Source organism: Ursus maritimus, unplaced genomic scaffold, assembly GCF_017311325.1.
Source record: "Ursus maritimus isolate PB19 unplaced genomic scaffold, ASM1731132v1 scaffold_5, whole genome shotgun sequence".
Taxonomy (NCBI): Eukaryota; Metazoa; Chordata; class Mammalia; order Carnivora; family Ursidae; genus Ursus; species Ursus maritimus.
In genome coordinates this window covers 80529477-80554595 of record NW_024426663.1, presented here as the reverse complement: position 1 = coordinate 80554595, position 25119 = coordinate 80529477, and the positions used below count along the sequence as shown (strand labels likewise).

The window sequence follows — 25119 nt, the reverse complement described above, 5'->3', positions numbered from 1 at the left end:
GGAAAGATGTCAGTGTGGGGTTCAGCCATGTGGCCGCACCATGGCCTATGGCAATGGGGTGGTGTGAGGTAATGCTTGCTTCTTCTTTGTTGAGCTCCACTCCATTAGAGAAATCCCAAAACAGTGGCCCACCCTATTTCCAAGTTGTATGTGAATAGCTCTTGCAGGCTTTACTTATGGCAATGCTCCCATGCTGTCTTCTTTACTTCCCTTGCCATGCAGAGAAGGGCATAGCTGGTTAAAGTTGAGCACCATCCCTCCGTACATAGTCCAGTCCAGTCCCCGCATCCTTCACTGTGACATTGAGGAGAGAGGGGCTAGCTGGGGATGGCCATCCTGTCTGCCGGGGGCCCCAAATATCCCAGGCAGCCAACTGGAGCATTTTCTCCCTGCTCTGAGTCTCTGCAGTTCACAGTGTCTGCAAAGCTTCCAGCTACCTTTCCCCTCCTTCTAATACCTTAGGGGGATGTTGTCCATGGAAATTCAATTCATGATTTTTCTCACAGAGACAGGATGTGACAGAGGCTTCCTTGTTTTGTTCTGTCCATCTTGGTTTTTATAGCAAAGGGCAGAGCGCGCAGCGTGTGTCTTAAGGTAGAAGGTGGGTGGGTAATTCTGTCACAGATGAGTTGGCTCCCTGAACTCAGCTGCCAGCTCATGTCCAGGGGGCTTTAGTATCTGGGACCAAGACATTTTAGCAGGGAGTTGAGCTCACCAGGAATCATCTGCCATTCCAGACCCCGTGCTGCTACCTGCCAGGTACGTGGCTTGTTCTCAACACCTGCCTAAACCTCCACCTTTCAGAAATGGGAAGCAGAAAATGATGGCTTTGGAGACTGGATGAGATGGGTTGGCATCACCTTACAGGCTGACCCTGGCTTTAGGATGGGTTGTTTCAAGTGTGGCTAAGGGGAGATAGTCACTCAGCCAGGTTCACCTGAGGAGGTAGGATTCTGACAGACCCCATTCCGTTTCCAGCCTCCCTGAGGTCTCTTCTTGGGGCCGTTCATCTACCTTGGAGACTAGGGGTGGAAATCATCTTGTGGGCCAATTGAAATCAAACCAGAGTAAGCCGGTGAGAATTAATTGACAGCTTGTGGTGGGAAAGACATTGCAGTGGATACTGGAGGGGAGAAGGTGGGAAAGTACTCTACCTCTCAAGGTATACAGCCTAGGATGCGGGATTGGGAGAAGGACAAACACACAGCTGCTACACAGCCCAAGCTCACAGACGTGGCGAAAGCAAAGAATAATCTTTAAAGAGACACTCAAGAGCTGAGGGGCTGCAAGAGAACATCAGGTGTTGTTCAGGAATTGGAGATGCAGAGAAAGAAGACCGGGATGCCATTAAAGTGAGGCCAGGGAGAGAATGCAAAGAAACGAGCTTCCCCTGGGAGGAATGAGGAGGCTTTTCTTCATCATCAGTGTGTGTGACCTTTATTCCTCTGTGTGTCTTCAGGGGACATCCCAGAGTCTCCCAGGAGAGTATAGAGAATATGTCCCACCTGCAAAGACTGGCTCCAGCCTGACACCCTCTTTCTGGCTGTCCTCCTCCCTGGGTTCCCCATCTTCGCCCAGTATTCAGTGTGTGCAGACTCTGTCCCCAGCAAAACCTCCTCACCAGAAATAGTCTGCAATCCATTCACACTGTGGTGTGAATAGCTGAGATCTGAAAATGTTTCCCCTCACGGGCACTTGCACTCCAGTGCGGCTCAGAGCCTTTAAGCTGGAGAGTGAGGTCAGAAAGGGTGGACTTCAGGCAGTCGGTGGGCAGGAGGGGGGCCCTTTAGGGCATAAAGAGGTGTTCAGCCCCTCTGAAGTCCCTTCAGGAAATCGCCAGTCTCCCTCCAAGTTAAAGGCTTTCAAGGCCTGTGCATTGGGAACAAAAGCACCACAGGGCATGTACCTCCTGTCCAAGAAGATGCTGTTGGCAAGGTCCGAGAGGGACTCCAGTTTTGAGTTGTTTTATCAGCAGCGGGAGTTTGGGATTTTTATTCATTTGTGGGTTGGTTGCTCATGCTTGCTTGCTTGGTCTTGTGGCTGAGACCTGGGGACTCAGTCTGCTTCTTCAGTGCATGGGAGATGCTGTGAGAGTGAGTGCTGTGGTCTGTGGTCAGGTGGTCCCTAACTGGAGTCATGTTCTGGGGGATGGGAAAACAGAGGGTGCCTCCAGCCCTGACACACGACAAAGCTGGTGAGGAATCAGTATCCACACGAACGCAGAGCTTAGGAGAAACCCCCAGTCCACCACGTCCTGGCTGCATGTGCGGGCAAGTTGCCTAGCCTCCCTGTGCCTCAGTTTCCTTGTCTGTGATTCAGACCTAATAATAATAATAATAATAATAATAATAATAATAAATACTTCTGCTACAGGTGAGTGCTTGGTAGATAGTAAGTGCTCAAGTCATATTATATGCCTGTGTGTGTGTGTGTGTGTGTGTGTGTGTGTGTGTGTGTGTGTATGACCTCCTTCCACTGCAGCCTCAGTGAAGGCATTCACAGGGGTGTATCATAGTAGAGAATGTGGTCCCACTAGTCGCTCCAGGGTCTGGAACACACGGACTGCCCTCCAGGAGGTGACAGCCTCCCACCTCAGGGAGAGTGGGGCACCCAGCTGTGAACCTGTCTGATGCTCTGTCACTGTGCGGTAGGAGAACCCGAGTTACCACCTATCACAAGTCTTGACTAATTCCTCAAAATCTGACTGATCTAAATGGACCCATAAATGCTCTCTGAGCCCTTCTTGTTTGGGAAGGTCCTAGCAGGTGCTGATATACCATCATGGATTTTGCCTGCATGGGCTCTGTTTCCAGGGTCCAGAAGAAAATACTGAGACACGAAAGAGAAGAGAAGGAAACGGAGAGGGAGAGAAAATGCAAAGCCAGGGTGGACTCCCTGTTCTGGAGCTCCTTTGCTGCGTTTCTTGTCATCAGCCAAAAGGGCAAGAGGCTGGACTCTCTGGCCAGAGCCTAGACCTCGGCCCACAGCCTATGTTTATGCTGACTATTGTGTGACTAGTAATTCCAACAGCTATTGGCCATCAAAGTGGCTGAGACCCCTCCAGGGAGTCCTCTGACCTTCACCTGCTGAGGGGCACCTTTTGAAGCATTAATGGAGCTGTTCCAACTTGCTCCTCTGCCTGCCCACCTGCATGTGAGCTCCAGGAGGGGAGGACCCCAGCCCCTGGCCCACTGGCTTCATGGACCATTGCCCACTCTCTGTTGTATTCCCATTGGCTGGGCCCTTCCAGCTCAGGGATTTCCCCCCACCACACACACACCATTAACTCACCTGCACACCCCCTCTGATCACTCCTCTGCTACATGACCCAGCAGCTTTTAAAGTCTTTCATCTACACCCTGATGCTATTGCTGTGTGGGTAGGGCTTTGCAGCCAGGACACCATGAACATGTTTTCAGGAGAAGGAGAATGAAGCAAAGGGGTGGGGTGGCAGAAGAAGGGAGAAGGGGAGCCTGGGGGCTGAAGAAGTCTGCCTTCTCCTCGTGGATGCTGTGATGGAGTGAAAGGAGAGCGTGCAGTCTCTAAAAAAAGATGGAGAGCAAGATGTTTGGGAGGTGGAGGCAGAGGCAGGAGGTGCTGGCTTCTATTCACTAAAGAGCACCTAGCCCTCCCATGGAAGGCTTAATGACCCCCTGAATTGGCATTGGTTTCTTCCATTGTTCAGGCAAAGAAATCTAGGTTCAGGCAGTTATAGGATCTGCTTAAAGTCCCACCACTAAACAGAGGAGAAATGTGGAAAGGCTTGAATGTATCCCAAGATGTATGGGTTGCCCATACTCACTGGCTCTCAGACTGTGAGATGTCACCACAGGTGTCAAGGGGGTGTTAGGACTGAAAGGGGACAGCTCTTGCCTGTGCCAGGGATGGGTCGAGTGGACCACTAATGGAGGATATGGCTAGATGGGGCAACTCTGTTAATGTGGCCTGGAAGACACAGTCTTATAGGGATAGGGACAGTCACCAGCTGACCTCTTGAAGGCTCCACCTGAGGCTTCAGGCCTGGAGGAAGGTGTCTCAGCTGTGGTGGGAGCTGGCAGGCTGCTGCCAGGCATGCACCCCACTTCTGAAAGATCAGAACTCTGTGTTTGTTCCTCTGTTTGTGGACCTTATGTTCCAGGCCAAAGGGAAGTGGGGCAGGGAGAACGAAAATACATCTGAGTCCTTATAGATTTCCCTTTGTTTGGGGAAAGTGGCTGAAACCTAGCAGAGCCCCCACACAATGTGTGGCTCTATTCCTGGCTCTAAACAATGCAAAGCCGAGAAGCTGCTTCCTCTGGGACCCTTTGGCCTTGTCCACTTGCAGCTCCATGAGTCTGGGCAAGGTCAGCAGGGACACCTGGTAAAATTAGAAGCAGCTCTCACATCCAGCTATGGTTGAAAAGAAGCCAGGCCCTGGGAGTGGTAAGAACTATTATTAAAAAAGAAAAAAAAAATGAAGCAGCAAAGACATCGGGCCTGCTGGGCTGCGTTCCAGCTCTCCTGCAACCATTCCAGCATCTCTTTGTTCCTCTCCAGGTGGACCCCACCGCCAAGAAGAAATGATGGATTTCCCAGTCTTCCCCGACTTCTCGCAGCGAGTTCCTCTGCCCAGCAATGTCTTCTTCCTCACCCATTTCCTTCTTCTCCTCCAGCCCGGAGAGCTGAACTCAGGTAGTTTTCAAACCCGCAGCCCAGCCAGCCAGGCCATGAGCCCCTCAGCTTCTGCCCACTCTCCTGCCAGCTGCTCCCAGGGCTGAGATCCACAGACTGCCAGGCCGTGTCAGGCGCTCCACTCCCACATAGAAGCTGTAGCTTCTGAAAGGCAGGAAGGACCTTCATGAAAGAAGCAGCCAACAGAGAGTATAAATTCATTATGCAAATGCAATTCTCTGATTCCCTGAGCTGGAAGCCAGGGAAACCAAAATGACCAGGCACATCCCAGGTCCTCAAGAAGGTCAAAGGAGGGGGACAGATGTGAAGTAAAAGCTGTTCAGCTATATGGCTGCAAGAGAAACATATCCAAAGATCTGTGAGCACAGCTACAAGAGAAATTTGTTTTTTCCAGAAGGCCAAGAAGAACCCTAGAGAGGAGGTACTGTTTGAGTAGACCCCTGAAGGATACATAATTTCCAGGAAGATGACAGATGGAGGGTAAACTGAGGCAGGTCATGCCCCCAGGAAGAGGGCCAGGCATCAAGTGTGGGGGAAGAGACAGCCTGAGGGAACCTGGAAAAGGAAGCTGGTAGGGAGGGTGTTGGGGCTATACTCAGTGGGCAGCAAGGTGTCTCAAATGCAGTGAACAACAATAAAAGCACAGCCATGTTCCATGAGCAAAGTGAAGGATGGGAGGAATCCATGAAGGGGGAGCTTTGGAAAAGGGTTTTAGCTGAGCTTCAAGGAAGAAAAGGAGGTACAAGAAAAGGTGAAGCCAGAAAGAGGAGTGAGGGCATCCCGAATGGCAGAAAACAGCATGTGCAAAGGGTCTGCAACGGGAATAGCAACTCTCATGGGAACTGCAGAAAACAGGGCATAGAGGGGCCATGTGGAGGCATCATTTAATAGGATGATGAAATAAAAAATTCTAATAAATAAAGATCTCTAAGACAAGATTCGGCCTTTAGATAGAAAAACCCATGAAGCAAGGAGCCCCCATAGATTACGTTAATACACTTTGTTGTTACAGAAACTGTACATGTGCATTATAAAAAAATTAGAAAATCAGACAAGGATAAAACAAGAAAACATCTATTCTCATCATGCAGAAATTACCACCATCAACTATTTGGTATATCTCATTTTGGACTTTTTTTTTCTGCACATGTTTTTATGCAAACGTCATTTTTAAAAAAATTTTTATTATGTTATGTTAGTCACCACACAGTAGCAAACATGTCATTTTTTTAATCAAATAAGAGAATAGTGTACATATTATTTTGAAACTTGTTTTTGTTTTTGGTCAAAGATTCCTTTTCATTTAATGTTCTGGCCATATTTATGTAACTGTCCCCAAAACAATATTTGCAGCTGGTTGATTCAAACCAATTACTAGTCCAACACCACACATTGTATCTGGTTGTAATATCCCTTGGGTATATTTTAACCTGGCATCTTCATGACAATTTCTGGTTCAAGAAGCCAATTGTCTTGCAAAGTGTCTTTTGTCACCTGAATGGTTTACTGTAGATTTCTGAGCTGCAAAGGAATGTGATAAGAACTTACCTTGGATGAGAGCTGATTTCCGCTGTCATTCTGGTTTCTCGTCCTAGAGGAGGTCAGGGTAGTAGGCCCTGGAGAGCCCATCCTGGCACTTGTGGGGGAAGAGGTGGAGTTCTCGTGCCATCTGTCCCCATACCTGGATGCCGAGGACATGGAGATCCGCTGGTTCCGGAGTCAGACCTCTGATGTGGTGCACCTGTACCAGGGGCGGCAAGAGCTCTACAGCCAGCAAATGGCACAGTTCCAGAACAGGACCAGACTCATCAAGGATGATATCATGGATGGCAGCGTGAACCTGCAGCTCCATGGCATCGTTCCTGATGATGAGGGCCTGTACGGATGCCGTTTCCTCTCCAGCAACTTCTCCAAGGAAGCGGTCTGGGAGCTAGAGGTAGCAGGTATGTGACCTGGCCAAAGAGACAGAGTAAGAGGTCCATTTGGACAGAGCCGCTTTGCTCAAGGGTAGACAGAGAAACACAGTAAAAGGGAAAACATATCTAACTAAAAAAAAAAAAAACTATTAGAAAGGAAGATTCATTACAGAATGCACAAAATAAATGTTCACAAAAAAGATACACAAATGGCCCTTAAACACATAAAAAGAGGATCACCCTTACCCATCCTGAAAAAAAGGCAAATTAAAGCTACACTGAGATGCCATTTTTTACCTCTGAGATTGGCAAAAACTCAACAGTTTGACCATATACACCGTTGGTGGAGCTGTGGGGAAGCAGACCTTCTGCTTCGTACCCTGGTGATGGAAAGCAAAGCAAAGCTCCAGGGCACGGGACTTTGGCAACAGCTAACAGGACTGCCTATACAGCTACCGTTTGAACTGCAGCCCCACCTCTAGGAGTTGACCCTGAAGATAAGCTACCTACAGCTCCAATGTGAAAAGGGCGTGCATAGAAGTTTAATCTTTGTAGTATCATCTGTAATTGTACAACAGTGGAATACCTAAATATCTAAGCAAAGGTGTTGAGTATGGTCCATCATGCAATGGGGTGAGCCTCACTATGCCCCTGAAAACATGGGGAGGTGCTCTAAGAACTGACGTGGAGTGATTTCTAGGATGTAGGCAAGAGAAAAAAAGCAAGGTGCAAACGAGGTTCTATAGTATGTAAACTTTTGTGTAAGAAAAAAGAAACGTTGCACAGAAGGAACACAGGAAGGATACACTAGGAACTGATGAAATTGGTTACCTAAGGGAGAGGAGGAAGCCAGGAATGGAAAGGATGGAGAAAGGTCTGCGGCTTTCGTGATGTACGTTTTTTATAGTATTGCTCTTTAAGCATATCAATGTTTTGCATATTCGAAATATGAAGTTAGCTCCACAGGATGGGGAGATGAAGGTGTGTGTGTGTGACACAGGGACCTGAACTCTGGTGGGATTCAAGAGAGAGGACAGAGGACAATCTATGGAAATTTCGGGTTGGATTTTTCTTTACTTCAGGAGACTGTCTCTTGCATAATATGACTAAATGCCAGGAGCCCTTTTTGGCTAAATGGCCCCCGCAATATTTCCAAATGTCCCTCATGGGTAATACTGTCCCCATGCCCCACCTGCCACCATCAATTTAGACTGTCATTTATAGCCCACAGTTGGGGGCCATGAGCCCACATGTATGTTAAGAGCAGTCACAGTTTGTGATAACTTATAATGACTGCAGACGTTGTATGGTGGCTTGAACTTCTGGGAGGGAGCCTGATCTTTTCCACTCTTCTTGCCTCTCCCAGGGCTGGGCTCAGACCCTCACATCTCCCTTGAGGGCTTCAAGAAGGGAGGCGTTCAGCTGAAGTGCAGCTCCAGTGGCTGGTACCCCAAACCCCAGGCTCAGTGGAAAGATCATAAAGGACAGTGCCTGCCTCCAGAGATGGAAGCCATTGTCCAGGATGCCCGGGGCCTGTTCAATCTGGAAACATCTGTGGTTGTCCAAGGGGGTGCCCACAGCAATGTGTCTTGCTCCATCCAGAACTCCCTCCTGTTCCAGAAGAAAGAGTTCACCATCCAGATAGCAGGTTAGTAGATGCTGACTAACCCTCATCTTCCTATCCACCATGTCCTCCATGTGCATTTTTCCAAAGACCATCTAAAAGGGCACAATGGTACTGGGGTCTGGTTGTCTCTGGGGTGGACTGACCTTGACACCTGAAAAGTCAGCACTTTGGATATCAGGAGCCTCCTGAGAGTACAACAGTTTACCACTCACCCATACAGTATGCCGGGGAGGCCCCAGGGAATCAACATTGTGCACCAAAGGCTCTGCCCTAAACCCCAGAAACAACGCATTAGAGGTCATCATGAGAGCCCATGTGTTCCTGATTTCATCCCCCAAACAATATTTATAAGTAATGTGCCCCAAACCCTTGCCCTCAGGTTCACATTCCTGTGGGGGAAACACAAACAAAAGAGTAAATTATATCGTAAGACTAGAAGATGTTAGGTGCTGTACAGAAAAACAACGCAGGGAAGGGTGCTGAGGTGTGGTAGGGTGTGCATGTGATTTAAAAGTGGTAGGTTAGGAAAGAAAATAGTTAGGCAATGAGTTGAAGTGTGAGGCCATTATCTGGGACCACAGCCTTATCATGAGGCGCACACTGAAGGGTTTGATGTTCATGACTAGTTGTTTTAAGTCTTGAGGATAAACCTAACCTATGGGCCATTCTTCACATTGGTACAAATCAATAGTTATATTACAGTTGGCCCTTGAACAATTCAGGGGGTTAAGGGTGCTCACTACCCTTTGCCCTGAGCATTTGAAAATCCACAGATAACTTTTGACTCCCAAAAACTTAACTGCTAATAATATACTGTTGACTGCTAACATAAATAACACAGATTTTGCATATGTATTATATGCTGTATTCTTACAATCAGGTAAGCTAGAGAAAAGAAAATGTTATTTTAAAAAAACCATAAGGGAGAGAGGATCTTGGGAAAACGGTGGAGTAGGAGGACCCTGAACACACCCCTTCCCACATGCACAACGAGAGATCATCCACATCCAAGTCAATAAACCAGAGAGCAATCCGAAGACTGGCAGAGCAAACTCACAGCTCAATATAGAGAAGAAGCTGCAACTGAAAGTTTAGGAAGGTCGAAAAGGCAGAGGGAGGCTGTGTGCACAGAGAGGGCAGAAAAATGGGCTCTCACACCCAGGAGTTCACACAGGGAAGACTATTTCCCATAATGTTTGTCATTAGAAACTACACAGGGTGCCTTCTGTAAGTTTGTAAAAATAGTGGGATTTGGAGCCTGGAGCTTTAAAAGTCAGCGGAGTCAGCACTGAGCGAGCTGGCAGGGTGAGTGACAGCTGGGTCACCGCCTTTAGAGAGACAGCACCTGCACAGAGAGGCAACATAAAAAAAGGGAGTTTACACAAAGCTGGGGTAAACGGGAGTCAGATCTGTTCATACTGATTTCAGAGAGTGTTGGGAGACTTCTCTAAAAACAAGGGAGCTGGAAGGCACCATTTTCCTCCCCCAGCCTGAGCATAAACACAGAGCCCCCTGCGGGAGGTGGGGCTACACAGACCCTTATAGTCTTGACCCAGAGATCAGGGCAAATTTTGTAAAAGCTGCACATGCACCCTGCCCAACCAATAGGTGCATAGCTGCCCCAGCTGCAGTGCAGTGCCCAGCCATGCACCACCAGCCACCATCACATGCCAGGCCCAGCCTCACCCAGCCATCATTGAGCACTGCGACCAACCTTGTACCCCCACCAGCCTGGCAAGAGCCCCCAGCCACCATAGTGCTTTAGGAGATCTGGCATTGGACTAGTGGCCCAACGCAAATATTGCTAAGACCACCACCACACTCCCAAGTTCCCCAGTGGGAACACCCCCTTAGAGCTAGCATGCTTGGGTCCCACTAACATCACAGAGAGCAAGCACAGCCACCACAGGAAAAGAGTGAGGGTAGACAACTACACTGAAAGGAAAAGTGACTCAGTCACAACAGCAAGGCGTAAGTAAAACACACAGGATGCTTTGCTAAAGTGCCAGTTCCTGGTAGACAGGGGACAGTATACTGCATGGCACTCCAGGACCTACTCTTCATAAAGTCACTACTTTCAAAAGCAGAAAGCATTCTTAGCACACAGAAATAGACACCGAGAGGCAGACAAAATGAGGAGGCAGAGAAATGTATCACAAATGAGAGAACGAGATAAGGCCAGGGTAGAGATCTAAGGGAAACAGCTGTAAGTAACATGTATGATAGAGAATTTTAAGCATGTTCATGATTACTCACTGGACTTGAGAAGAGATTGGAGGACATGACTGAGACCCTCAACACAGAGATAAGGAAAAACACAGCAGAGGGCACAATAAGTGAGATGGAATGTAGATGGACCAAACGTTCCAATCAAAAGACATAGGGTGACAGAATGGATAAAAAAACAAGACCCATCTATATGCTGCCTACAAGAGATCCATTTTAGACCTAAAGACACCTGCAGATTGAAAGTGAGGGGATAAAGAAACATTTATCATGCAAATGGATGTCAAAAGAAAACCGGAGCAATGATGATATTTACATTGGAAAAGAGACTGTAAAACAAAGACTGTAAAAAGAGACAAAGGACACTGCACAATTATAAAGGGGTCTATTCAACAAGATGATATAACAATTGTAAATATTTATGTACCCAACATAGGAGCACACAAATAGATGAATGATTAATAATAAACATGAAAGAACTCATTGATAATAATACAATAAGAGTAGAGGGCATTAATCCCCCACTTACAGCAACAGACAGATCATCTAAACAGAAAATCAACAAGGAAACAATGGCTTTGAATGACACACTGGACCAGATGGACACACACACAAACACACACACAATGGAATATTATTCAGCCATAAAAAGAATGAAATCTTGCCATTTGCAACATCATGGATGGAGCTAGAGAGTATTATGCTAAGCAAAATAAGTTCAAGAAAGACAAATACCATATGATTTCACTCACATGTGGAATTTAAGAAACAACAAATGAGCCAAGGGAAAAAATAAGAGAGAGGAAGAGAGTAAAAACCAAGAAACAACCTCTCAACCGTAGAGAACAAGCTGATGGTTAAGAGGGGAGATGGGTTAAACAGGGGATGGGGATTAATGAGGGCACTTATAGTGATGAGCACAGGGTGATTTATGGAAGTGTTGAATCACTGTATTGTACACCTGAAACTGATATTACACAATATTTTAACTAACTGGAATTAAAATAAAAACTTTAAAAAAAGAAAATCATAAGAAGGGGAAAATACATTTACAGTACTGTATTCATATAAAAATATACATCTATGTGGACTTGCAGTTCAAATCTGTGTTGTTCAAGGGTCAATTGTATGATAACACAAAGAAATCTGACCCTTCTAAATGATAACTTGTCGTTGGATAAGAGGACTCAACAACACCACATGTCACACACAGTTCATTCAAAATTTACTGTGTCATTGGGGTGGCCATTTGGGTTAGCTAATTGTGTTATCCAAAGGAAAAATTAAACATCTTATATCTCTATGACAAGCATATAATCACAACTTGGAGCCAGGCACCTTAAGCCCCCATGAGAGAGGACATAAGGACATTTTCTCCTTGATGTTTACATTTCAAAGAAATGGCTCCAAACTCTTTAAGAAAAACATCCCTGGATTGTAAAGTTGGCAAGAGTTTATTTAGCTTTCTAAAACATTTACATATATCTCAAAGGGATAGAGAAAGGATTGTTTTAGTTTTGTGAAGCAAATGTTCTAAGAAAAGGGAAAAAGAGGGAAGTCTCTTTCCAAATCCAATTCTTCCTTTTTTGATTTGCATTTATCCTTTTCAAGAGAAGATGTGGGTCAGAGGGGTATCTGTGAGATGCACATTCAGGTAGAGGAAACAGCAAATGCTAAGTTCCTGCCATGGGAATGGGAACCTGTATGGCCACTGGGGAGCAGGAAGGAGGCAGGAGAATCTGGAACAAAGGGACAAGGTCGAGGGTAACATGTCTGGGAGGCACTGAACCCAGAGCCCTTGCTCTTAACTTCAGAGCTTTGCAAACCATCTGTAGTGAAGGGCCCTTGTGGCCCAATACTTTTGCACAAGTCAATAAAAATGCATTCCTAGAAAAATTAAATTGAAAAAGAAAACACATAACGCCAAGTGAAATTAGCCAGACACCAAAGGACAGATATTGTTTGATTCACTTACATAGGGAGGTACCTAGAATAGTCAAATTCATAAAGATGGAAAGTAGAATAGAAGTTGCCAGTTGCTGGAGACTGAGGTAGGTAGGGAGCAGGAAATGGGGACTTAGTGTTTAATGGGTAGAATGTCAGCTTGGGAAGACCAAAAGAGTTCTGAAAATGGATGGTGATGATGATTCACAACAATGTGAAAGTAACTTAATGCCATTGAATTGTACCTTTAAAAATGGTTAAGACGGTAGATCTTATGTTATATATTTTACTACAATAAAAAAGAAAAAAAATATTTTTAAAAAGACCACTGAGATAAAGCCACCACTTTTAAAATAATAATCTTCAACAGACACCAGATTATTAAATTAAATTGCTGCGAGAGTTTCTAAAAGGTTACTTTCCATTTTATGTGTATCTCTTGGCCAAGACTCGCCCCTGTCGGAGGGGGCCTGGGCCACATCCCGCCTTAGGGCAAAGCCTGAGCCAATTCTTCCAACGGTGTGATGAGAAGCAGAAGCAGGTGTTTGCAAAAGCAGGAAAATGATAGGTCACCTATCATAAATTTCTTCTGAAATATTTTAAGATTTTTGATAATATGTAACTGGTATTTGAAAAAAATTATTTTTAAGTTGTTGTTAATGCAACAAACTCAGAACTGATGTTTGTATTTTGATTTTGTATCCTGAAACATTGGTCGATTTGTTTGTTCTACTAGGATTTGTTTTCAGAATTTTCTGCATAAATATAAAGGTAGTTTTAATTTTTCAAAAAAAAAAGTGAGGAAAATGACTTGTGGGTTTGACAGTGGGGGTAGAGAGCAATAATTCACTGGTTTTCGGTTACCAACACCTTTGATTTTCGTGTTCTTCAGAAATAGGACAATTGTGGGGAGAAGTTTGGGGGGCAGGGCCGTGGTTCAAACGCTGGGGGAGAGGCTGGGGTCCATCAGCCCCTTCCTTCCCTACCCTTCAGTTTGCATTTTCCCGTTGCTGCTAAGCAAGTTCGAGTCCACCACTATTCCTCAGGGTCTCTCCCTGCGGAGAGCGCCCGGGCGGCCCGCCTCTCCTGCCCATTTTACAGATTGCTATGGTGCTGCCCACGAGGTTTAACGCCTGCCAACTTGGAAGGATTTCCTGCACGCTGGGTCCAGCATAGGCTTGTCACTGAAGGGTTTAATGGCCTAGAGCGAAACAACTCCCTGTGAGGTGTTTTCCAGACGCATTTTTACCTGGAAGCTCCCCTTGGAAGAGGGCTTTCCTCGGGACTCTGGTGGGACTGCCGCTCCTCCTGGCTCTCCTCCTGACGCTGGCGCTGTACTTCTTTCAGAAGCAACGGAGGTGCCAAGGTACAGGGCAGGCTGGGGGTGGGGGTGAGGGGATCTCCCGCCTGGCGCCGGCTTTGCTGGGAAGACTGTGCTGCAGGCGGAGGGGGCACCCAAGAGGCGCCGTCTTGCGGAAACGCGTGGCTGGGGTGGGACGTGGAAAGGAAGGGCGACCACTCGCCCTCACGTACGCTCCCCTTCCTTCGACCTTTCAGAAAAGCTGAGGAAGCAGGCTGAGAAGGACAAAGGTAAGCAGGGACCGAGGCGCACTCTTTGCCCGCTTCCCTAAGTAGCAGAAAGTGGTGGGGGGAGGGGGAATTTGCTGGGTCGGGGAGGCAAGCGCTTCAGACCCCGGGGCTCTTGGGAGCAGGACAGAAACGCAGCGTGGTGGAGGTTTGCTTTGCCCCTTCCCCTGCCGCGGAGCCCCCTCCTCCAACGCTTGCAGCCGGTCCTGGTTCCCCAGAACGCACCGGGGCCGTCTGTGCACTTTAGGGAAGTGAGCCCTCAGTGTTCATCAATTGAGATTTTCCTCTTTTCTTCGTTTCTTCTCCAGAGAGACTCTCAGCAGAACTGGGTAAGTTCTGGGTACCACGCCCCCAGTGCTGGCTGCGGACTAGTGGGGTAACCCGGTGCGTGCGCTATGGAAAGTGTTCAGTAGCTTTTAGGCTCCCAGTGGAGAGAGCGATGGATGGCAACCACCTAATTCTAAATGCATCCTTCTGCACCTCCCACCTCTCCACTCCCACGTGATTCACCCGCAGCTGCCGAGGAGGTCTGACTTCATATCCTCCGACAAACCCGGCCTGCCCCTTTCCTGCACATTCTATGATTTGTTTACAATTCCACCATTAAACATTTACTCCCACTGGTTCATCTTCCCAGGATATCTTTCTCTTTTTAATGCGAATGCCACTGGTAAGGAAGGCACCTTTAATTTGCACCAAAGTGTGACTCATTTATCAGGTTCGCTTTTCTCCCCAGGGGCCTCAAGACGTTGAAACCATGGGCTGTGTGTGTCTGTACAGAGGAAGGGAGAGTAAAGCCAAAGGAAAGGGGGCATGGAGGAAAAAGCTACCATGGGGGCAGGTGGGGCGGGGGGGGGAAGACTTCGAGAACCACCTTATATGCCCCAGTAAAACTCCAGATGAAATTATGAGGTTAGAGAAGCTTGTCTTGTAGTCCACCTAGTCCTACGGAAGGTCAAATATAAAAAGTAATTAACACCATAGTCTAAATTAGTGTACAGTGCTGCCTTTCCCATAAGGGATTACTTTTTTTAAGTTTTTATTTTAGTTCGTTAGTTAACATACAGTGTAATATTCGTTTTACATGTACAATATAGTGATTCCACACTTCCATACATCACCCTGTGCTCATATAGACAGGTGCACTCCTTAATCCCTATCACCTATTTAACCCATCCTCCCACCCACCTCCCCTCTGGTAACCGTCACTTTGTTCTCTATAATTAAGAGTCAGTTTCTTTATTTCTCTCTGTCTGTCTGTCTCTCTCTATATATATATTTCCCTTTGCTTGCTTGTTTTGTTTCTTAAATTCCACATGAATGGAATCATATGGTATTTGTCTATCTCTGCTGAGTCATTTCCCTTAGCATAGTACTCTCTAGTCTCTGGTTCCATCCATGATGTTGCAAATGGCAAGATTTCATTTTTTATGGCTGAGTAATAGTCCATTGTATGTATATACCACATCTTGTTTATCCATTCATCAATCGATGTACACTTGGGCTGCTCCCATATCTTAGCTATTGTAAATAATGCTGCTATAAACATCGGGGTACATGTATCCCCTTCAATTAGTTTTCTTGTATTCTTTGTGTAAATATCCAGTAGTGCCATTGCTGGATCATAAGGTACTTCTATTTTTAAACATTTTGAGGAACCACCATACTGTTTTCAGGAGTGGCTGTATCAGTTTGCATTCCCACCAATAAAGCAAACGTGTGGTGGGAATGCAAGTTGGTACAGCCACTTTGGAAAACAGTGTGGAGGTCCCTTAAAAAGTTAAAAATTGAGCTACCCTATGATCCAGCCATTGCACTATTGGGTGCAATTAATTAATTAATTAATTAACATAGAGTGTATTATTAGTTTCAGAGGTAGAGAGCAGTGATTCATCAGTTGCATATAAAACCAAGTGCTCCTTCCATCAAGTGCCATCCTTAATGACCATCACCTAGTTACCCCATCCGCCCAGCCACCTGCCCTCCGGCAGCCCTCAGTTTGTTTCCTATAGTTAAGAGTCACTTATGGTTTGTCTCCCTCTCTGATTTTGTCTTATTTTATTTTTCCTTCCCTTCCCTTATGTTCCTCTGTTTTGTTTCTTAAATTCCACATATGAGTGAAATCATATGGTATTTGTCTTTCTCCGACAGACATTTCACTTAGCATAATACCCTCTAGTTCCATCCACATCATTGCTAATTGTAAGATCTCATTCTTTTTGATGGCTGAGTAATATTCCAGAGTGTGTGTGTGTGTGTGTGTTGTGTGTGTGTGTGTGTGTGTGTGTATACCACCTCTTCTTTATCCATTCATCTGTTGATGGACATCTTAGCTCTTTCCATAGTTTGGCTACTGTGGACATTGCTGCTACAAACATTGGAGTGCATGTGCCCCTTAGAATCACTATGTATCTTTTGGATAAATACTAAGTAGTGCAATTGCTGGGTCATACGGTAGTTCTATTTTTAACTTTTTGGGGAAACTTCATACTGTTTTCCAGAGTGGTTTTACCAGTTGGCTTTCCCACCAACAGTGTAAGAGGTTTCCCTTTTCTCTGCATCTTTGCCAATATATGCTATTTCCCGGCCTGTTAATTTTAGCCATTCTGACTGGTGTGAGGTGGTATCTCATTGTGATTTTGATATGTTGGGAGTTTTTTGATTACCATTTCAATTTCTTTGCTGGTTATTAGTTTGTTCAAGTTTTCCATTTCTTGCCATTTAGGTTTCATATTTTATATATTTCCAGGAATTTATCCATTTCTTCTAGATTGTTCGATTTGTTGGTCTATAGTTTTTCATAACATTCTCTTATGATTGTATTTCTGTGGTGTGGGTTGTTATTTCCTCCCCATTTGTGATTTTATTTATTTGAGTCCTTTCTCTTTTTTCTTGATAAGAGTAGCTAGAGGGCTATACATTTTATTGATTTTTTCAAAGAATAGCTCCTGGTTTCATTGATCTGTTCTATTGTTTTTGTAGTTTCTATATCATTTATTTCTACTCTCATCTTAATTATTTCCTTCCTTCTGATGGTTTTAGTTTTTTTGGTTGTTCTTTTTCTAGGTCCTCTAGGTGCAAGGTCGGGATGTTTATTTGAGCTTTTTCTTGCTCCTTGAGGTAGGCCTGTATTGCTATATATTTGCCTCTTAGGACTGCTTTTGCTGCATCCCAAAGGTTTGGACCATTGTGGTTTCATTTTCATTTGTTTCCGTGTATCTTTTTTGTTTCTTCTTTGGTTGATACATTCATTGTTCAGTAGCTTTTTTTTTTTTTTTTTTTAACTTCCATGTATTTGTGGTCTTTCCAGACTTTTTCTTCTGGTTGACTTCTAGTTTCATAGCATTGTGGTCAGAAAAGTTGCATGGTGTGACTTGGATCTTGAATTGTTCAGGCCTGATTTGTGACCCAGTATGTGACCTATTCTGGAAAAGGTTCCATGTGCATTTGTAAAGAATGTGTATTCTGCTGTTTTAGGATGAAATATTCTGAATATATCTATTAAATCCATCTGTTCCACTGTGTCATTCAAAGCCATTGTTTTCTACTTGATTTTCTGTTTCGATGAGCTGTCCATTGCTGTAAGTAGGGTGTTAAAGTCCCCTACTATTATTGTATTATTGTTGATTAGTTCCTTTATGTTTGTTATTAACTGTTTAATGTATTTGAGTGCTCCTATTTGGGGTACATAAGTATTTACAAGTGTTATATCTTCTTTTCTCTCTCTTCTTGTTCTGGGACTCCTGTAATACGAATGTTATTATGTTTGAAGCAGTTACTGAGTTCCCTAAGTCTGTTCTCATTTTGCATAATCCTTTTCTCTCTCTTTTGTTCAGCTTGTTTGCTTTCCATTACTCTATCTTCCAGGTCACTAATTTATTCTTCTGCTTCTTCCAGCCTGCTGTTCATTCCATCAAACGTGTTTTCATTTCATTTATTGTGCTCTTTATCTCTGCTATGTTTTTCCTTCTCTGTGTTAAGAGTTTTATCATGTCTTCCAGTCTTTTCTCAAGTCCAGTGAGTTCCTTAGAATCATTGCTTTAAATTTTCAGTCAGGCATGTTACTTATATCTGTTTTGCTTAGATCTCTGCCTTGGTCTTGTTCTGTTCTTTCATTTGTGATAAATTTCTCTGTCTCCTCATTTTGTCTGCCTTTCTGTGTGTGTTTCTGTGTGTCATAAAAGTCAGCTGTGTTTTCTGCCCTTGGAAGTAACCACTTTATAAAGAAGAGGTTCTGGAGTGCCCTGCAGTACATTGTCCACTGTTTACCACACCTGGCAATTCAGGAGAATATTTTATGTGTGTTGCTTACACCCTGCTGTTGTGTCTGAGTCACTTTTCCTTTCAGTGTAGCCATCTGCAGTGACCCTCTGCCTGTTGTGGGCTGTTGTGGGCTGTGTTTGCTCTCTGTGGTGTTAGTAGGACCCAGGCAGGCCAGCTCTGATGGGGTGTGCCTGCTGGGGAACTTAGGAGTGGGGTTGCAGTGCTAGCAAAATCTGTGTTGGGTCACTGGCCCTATGTTGGACTCCCTGAAGTGCTGCAGTGGCTGGTGGCTGTGTGCTGGAGCTCCTGGGGTCATGAGGCTGGGTGCAGAGCCTGAGGATGGCTGGGCACAGCTGGGGCTGGTGCACAATGATGGTTGCGAGTTCATGGCTAGGGGTGGTGTGGCTTTAACAATATTTCCCCTGAACCCACAGTCAAAGCTAGCAGGCTTAGTGTGGGCTAGTCCTCAGGAGAACTTGTGGGCATGGCACACTGCTAACGGGTTAGGTAGCAAGTGTCTGTGCAGCCCCAACCTCCCACGGGTGGCTCTGTGTTTATCCTGGGGTGGGGGGCGGTCAGGAGAGGAAAATAGTGCCTGCCAGCTCCTTCATTTTTGAAGTCCCCTAACATGCTCCAAAATTATTATGGACAGATCTGTCTCCCATTTGCCCCCAGTATTGTGTAAACTGCCATTTTTATGTTGCCTCTCTGTGCAGGCTGCTGTCTCCTTAAAGGCAGTGACCTAGCTATTACTTGCCCTCCAGCCTCACCCAGTGCTAAATCAGCTGACTTTTAAAGCACCAGGCTCCAAGTCCTACTGGTTTTATAAACTCACAGAATTCAGCCCCTCTGGTGTTTAAAGCCAAGTGTTATGGGGATCAGTCTTCCCTGTGTGAGCTCCCTAGTGTGAGGGCCCATTTCTCTGTTTTCTCCACCTTTCCAACCATCCTAACCTTTCAGAAGCAGTTTTGTCTGTATGTTTAGTTGTGGAATTTTTTCTGCCAGTCTTCAAATCTCTCTGCCAGGCTTGGATGTGGATGAAATCTAGTTGAAAACATGGGAAGGGGTGAACTCAGGGTCCTCCTACTCCACTGTCTTCCCAAGCCTCTAGCCAGAATGATTTAATTTTAAAACAAGACATAAGAGGGGTGCCTGGGTGGCTCGGTTGGTTAAGCATTTGCCTTCGGCTCGGGTCATGATCCCAGGGTCCTGGGATCGAGCCCCATGTTGGGCTTGCTGCTCAGTGGGGAGCTTGCTTCTGCCTCTCTCCCCTGCTCGTGCTCTATCTCTTGCTATCTCTCTGTCTCTCAAATAAGTAAATAAAATATTAAAATATTAAAAATTTAAAAAGTAAATTAAAAAGAAAAACAAGACATAAGGTGGAAAAGTCAAATGCATAGAATGCATAGAATGCATTCCTACTGACAAAATATCAAAGTCTTAATGTCTGGCCAGACTGGCCAGGGGAAGTAATTGAGTGTGATGTCCTCCCAGTCCTTTAAATAATGCACACAGTAAGTGACCCTGAGGTTTACACAGGTTGTGCTCAGGGCCTGAATTTATGAAGGACCTCCTCCCCAGGAAAAGTTTCCAATTTCAGGGCAAATGAACAGTAGCCTTTCAAACTAGACACGAGCCCTGGGAAGAGGCCCCTCAGTACCAGGACCTGTTTTCCTTTTCTAGCCCTGTGCAGATTTCTGCCTTAGGGTAAAGAATAGGATGAGGCCTAAGAATCATGCAGATGGGTGGTACAGAGACTAAGATGGGATTGGGGTGAGCAGTGGTTTAAGACAAAGGAACCTCCTCCCAGTGACCAGCTGCCTTGGGAAGGTGGTTCCCCTCACCCAAAGACTGATGTCTTCTCTGTGTGTTTTGCTTACAGGGAAGCTTCAGACAGAGCTTGGTAAGTGACCCTTCTTCAGATTATTTCTTCTTGTCCACCTTTTAGCATCTGATTTGCCATGTATGTTCTTCTCTTTTTCCAACCAGGTATGATGCTCAGGATGGAACCCTGATAGCCATGTGGGTGGCAGGAGAAAGGGGAGAAGGGCAAGTGTGGGTGCAAAATGCAATGGGGGAGCGGGGAAGCAGCACTGACCTGGTGTTCTAATTCTGTTTTTCCGTGGCTGCTTCAGACTGGAGAAGGGCTGAAGGCCAGGCTGGTGAGTGAAGCTCGTCTCCCTCCCATTGTCTACTTTACATCTCAACATGCCAGTCACTCACTCTGACTAACCAACCATACTTCATTCTGGTTTCTTTCACAGGCACATGGCATGTATTAATGTATGTCACCTAGTAGAAGTTATATTCAAATTTTACTTTTCTATTTACTTTTCTATTGTTCTGAGGTGTAAGCATGCTATAAACCATTGGTGCCAATTCTGGTTGCACATCAGAATGACCTAGATCCTGGCACCCACCCTCAAAGAATGACTTGAGGGTCTAGAGTGGGCATGTTACTCTATATGTAAATAATTTTCCCTATCCCTTCCTCTATTCTCCACCTAAAGCAAACAGTCTGATGTGTAGCTTTATTTTGTATGTATTCTTACAAAAGGTGAATTTCGGCTTTGTGCCCAAGCATTTTCGTTTCTGTAAATGATGTTTACAGTCTTGTGCTATTCCTTGCTTTCCTCACTCATTACTGTGTTTTAGTATCCCTCCCTGCCACGTTATCTAGTCTGTGTCTCCTTGCTGCAGTGCACTCCATTTTGGCCAGCCATGTTCTTCAAATAACATCCAGCCTGCCTCTAACTCCACACCTCCACACACAACGCTGAGTGAATAGCCTCGGATGTGTCACTTTCTGGCTTTATGTGGAGATTTCTCTGGGATGTACACCCAGGCAGGGAATTGCTGGCCCATGGGGATATGTCACTAAGTGGGATAGAGGGATCCCCCAAAGTCAGGGTCATCATCCTGCCATTGGCAGTGCAGGGAGACTCCATGTGCCCACATCCCATATAAGCCACTTTCTGAGTTAGCCAGTCGATGCGGGTGAGTGATTGCTCATTGTTCTTTCAGTCTGTTCTCCTCTGAACACTAAGTTTGGGCATCTCTTCATATGCTAATTGACTTTTGGGATTTCCTCTTTTGAATATTGCCAGTTCATGTCCTTTGGCCATTTTTTTTAAAGTAGACTCCATGCCCAGTGTGGAGCCCAGTGTAGGGCTCAAACTCACGACCCTGAGATCAAGACTGAGCTGAGATCAAGAGTCAGAAGTTTAACTAACTGAGCCACCCAGGTGCCCCTTTTGGATGTTTTTAGTATGAGACTGCTATCTTTTCTTTTATCAGTTCAAGGGGAAATTATATATATAATATAAAATTTATATATATATTTATATATATAGACATATATATTATATATATATAGACACATATACACACACACATACATATACACACATCAACAAGTTTCAAAAACACAAGTCATTAGGTAAAAATTTGGAGAATTAGATTTTATCAAAATTAATGGTTTCTTTTCAATGGGAAACCAAGGACATAGCTGCTAATAGCAAGTGACAGACTAGAAGAAGGAATTCACAGTGTTTAATACCAATGAGGGATTAATATCCTTATACAGATATATATTCATCAAATTTGTACCTTATGGCATGTGTTTTTGAAGTTCTGTTAAAGAAAACCTTCCTCATGCTTAGGTCATAAAGATATTCTCTTCCACTTTCTTCTATTCATTTTACATGTGTTGTGTGTATGTCTTTAATCCATCTGAAATTTGCCATTTTATTTGGTGTTATGTGAGAATACAGCAATTTTTCTTCATATGGTGAGGCAGTTTTCCCAGTGCTATCTACTACACCGTCTGTGATTTCATATTTGGTTCTCATGTGTAGAGGGATCTATCTATTGACCACCTATTACTTCATTGTTTTCGCTGTTATGGCTTTTATAGTCCCCAAAAGTACAAGTTTCCCTCCATTTCTGCTTCCTTTTAAAAGTGGATGGACCTTTTTAGGTCCATTTTAAATTTTAGGATACATTTACAAAATTCCTTAAAAAAATCCAAAAGCAGTTTTGCATGGGATTGCTTTGAATTTATAGATAAATTTAGAAGGAATCAACATCTTTATAGAATTGAGTTATTCTATGCAAGAATAACTACTGGTTATTCTGATGTAAACCCAGAATTTAGAGGCCTTGCTATAAATTTATGGCGCTCTGGAAATTTCTATTACTTTTGCTCTTTTGTGACTTGTTGATCTCTCTGTTGTAAAGCATAGTAAGATAAAATAAAACAGAAATCCACTCAGAATGGTTCATGTTAAGAAAGGAGGCAAAATAGGATATCTATAGGATATCTAAAGGACATTTTAGGACATGAACCATGCTCAACCAAGCTTCCTCAGACTGAGCCTGCTGGTCAGACATTAAAACTTCTTGTGCAACCTTCATGGCATCCTGGCCACCTGTATTGGTTCTCTTTCCCACATGCTTTGTTCTCCTGCCTTTTTCAGTACAAGGTTAGGTTGCATGCAGGTTTGGTATAAGCCAGCACTGACACCAGCCACTTATCTAATCCTAAATTCCCAGAGAAATGCCATTGTGAACCCAGACCAGCCTGGACTCCAGCTAGCTGTCATGGTGGGAATGAGCTCATTGGGTTTATAGCATTCCTCATGCATTTTGAACCTCCCTCAAGGTTGCAGAGTTACTGACCCAGATCTTTGAGTCTCTTTTTCCCTTCTGTTTGGTTTCAGAGTGGAGAGAAGCCCAACAATATGCAGGTAACTGAAGTCAAGGGACTGTGATTTGTGTCTGGGGTTGGTTGGATCTTAAACAGAAGGAAGGTGGAGAGATCTGAGATTAGAGGAAGGATCTGTCCAGGAACCAAGTATGGAGCCTACACACACAAATGCATAAGCTTACTTTTGCACATACACAACATGACACACATGCCTGCATGTGCACGCATGCACACATACATGCCTGCATGTGCTCACATGCACACATACATGCTTGCATGCACACATCTGATTACACTCATACATGCACTTTTTTTGTGTGCACACACCTCCTCCTAAACGCACATTACTTTCTGGGTTTTACTAGATTTGTTTCCATCTGGCAGGAAGGCTGCTAGGGCCAGTGTGTAAGCACCTCTCATTGGACAGAAGAGAGCCTCAGGGTTCCCATTTATCAAATGGGTATGCTTTGAGGGGTGGGTGGTTGGAGGGCAGGGCACTAGACTGGATGATCTCAGAGGTCCCTTTCAGTTTTAAAATCCTAACATTCTGTAAAACTGAGGCTCAGAGCTCACATGATGATCTCAAGGTCACACAGGGTGGTGGCATCAATGAGGAATTGAACCAACCTGGAGCCCCTTCCCCTTGACCAGGAATTGGGAGAAATGAGCCCGCCTCCATCCCGACAAATCTACCTTGTTTTCTATCTCCACTCTCCATGGCACCTAGTATGGTATTTAGGAAACTTCTAGCTCAGGAAAGAAATATGATTCTTCTTATGGCTTTCAGGTGCTCAGAAGTGCCTTGCAAGCTGCTTCAGTACACAGGGGTGGTTTCCGGGGTGGGAGTGACCACCAGGAGCACTAGAGGTTTACCTGTTGGGGAAGCGGGCAGGCAGGGCCCAGAACAGCTCTTCCCAGGCACTAACCCTGTGCCTCTGCACAGTGGACGTAACCCTTGATCCAGCCTCGGCACACCGCAGCCTGGAAGTCTCCGAGGATGGCAAGAGTGTGTCTTCCTGCACCGCAGTGCCTGGTGCTGTGGTGGGGGACCTCCAGTGGTTCTCTGAGCAGACCTGTGTGCTGAGCTGTCAGCGCTTCTCGGCTGGCCGCCACTACTGGGAAGTGCATGTGGGCAGGCGCAGCCGCTGGTTCCTGGGTGTGTGTCTGGCCTCAGCGCCGCGCGTGGGGCCAGTGCACCTAAGCCCAGCCAATGGCTACTGGGTGATGGGGCTGTGGAACCGCTGTGAGTACTTCATCCTGGACCCACACCGCATTGCGCTCACCCTGCGTGTGCCACCTCGGCGTGTGGGCATCTTCCTGGATTGGGAGGCAGGAAAGCTGTCCTTCTTCAATGTGTCAGACGGCTCCCACATCTTCACCTTCACCGATACCTTCTCAGGGACGCTCTGTGCGTATTTCAGGCCCAGAGCTCACGACGGTGGTGCACACCCAGATCCCCTCACCATCTGCCCATTGCCTCTTAGAAGGACATGCATCCTTGAAGAGAATGAGCTTGATGCCTGGTTACAGCCCTATGAGCCCTCAGATCCCACCCTGGGCCTGTGGTGAGGCACTCTTTTGCCTTTAGGTCTGGGTCCTTGGCAGCTTCCTGGATCCCTGGCTGGGATTTGCTCTCCCACTTCCTCTAGAGTGGAGGAAACATCACCAAAATGGTCAGCAAAGGCTCATGACTAGCACAGCAGAAACAAACAAAAAGAGGAAACTTTGCCTACAGATATGTGCATATATATACATTATGTATATACGTATATATACATAATGTATATATATATAATGTGTATATATATATATATATATATGATTTTCTTTAATGAAAAGAGGGAAATCCAAAGCTCGTTTGTCGTTTGTGTGTATGGCAGGACTAAGCAAAGGAGGAACAATAAAGTCATGTTGTTGGGAGCCACAGTGTGTACTGTGGGAGACCAGAAAGAAATGGGAAAGTGGAAATGATGGTGGGAAACCTTACTGGGTTGGATAAGAGGTATCGGTTAACTTGTATTTTTTAAATACTTTCTGTATATGTATTCTAGCTCTAAAATGTCTAGAAACAATGACATCTCATAAGCAGTGAGTTCACTTAGGGCTTAGATCTGAGTTTTAAATGTCATTTCCCACCGAAATGAACTTGGAGAAATGGCTGATTTCAGGGTTGGAGC

At 45.1% G+C, this 25119-nt stretch overlaps 1 protein-coding gene across 1 annotated transcript; it reads left to right on the top strand.

The window, feature by feature from the left end:
• Nucleotides 1–607: 607 nt before the first annotated feature.
• Nucleotides 608–24646, top strand: BTNL9 (butyrophilin like 9). Its single transcript, XM_008683720.2, has 11 exons — nucleotides 608–759; nucleotides 4537–4671; nucleotides 6267–6614; nucleotides 7954–8235; nucleotides 13622–13750; nucleotides 13942–13974; nucleotides 14280–14300; nucleotides 20117–20137; nucleotides 20370–20396; nucleotides 22956–22982; nucleotides 23886–24646. The coding sequence occupies exons 2-11, from the start codon at nucleotides 4560–4562 to the stop codon at nucleotides 24509–24511; spliced, it is 1626 nt and encodes a 541-aa protein (XP_008681942.2). The 5' UTR covers nucleotides 608–759; nucleotides 4537–4559; the 3' UTR covers nucleotides 24512–24646.
• Nucleotides 24647–25119: the final 473 nt, after the last annotated feature.

What these genes read in the sequence shown, in the direction of transcription:
- BTNL9 (XM_008683720.2), top strand. Translation starts at nt 4,560, where the DNA reads ATGATGGATTTCCCAGTCTTCCCCGACTTCTCGCAGCGAGTTCCTCTG. An exon ending in GCCCGGAGAGCTGAACTCAG is followed by an intron (nt 4,672 to 6,266) that starts GTAGTTTTCAAA and finishes TTCTCGTCCTAG; the next exon opens with AGGAGGTCAGGGTAGTAGGC. An exon ending in AAGGGCTGAAGGCCAGGCTG is followed by an intron (nt 20,397 to 22,955) that starts GTGAGTGAAGCT and finishes GTTTGGTTTCAG; the next exon opens with AGTGGAGAGAAGCCCAACAA.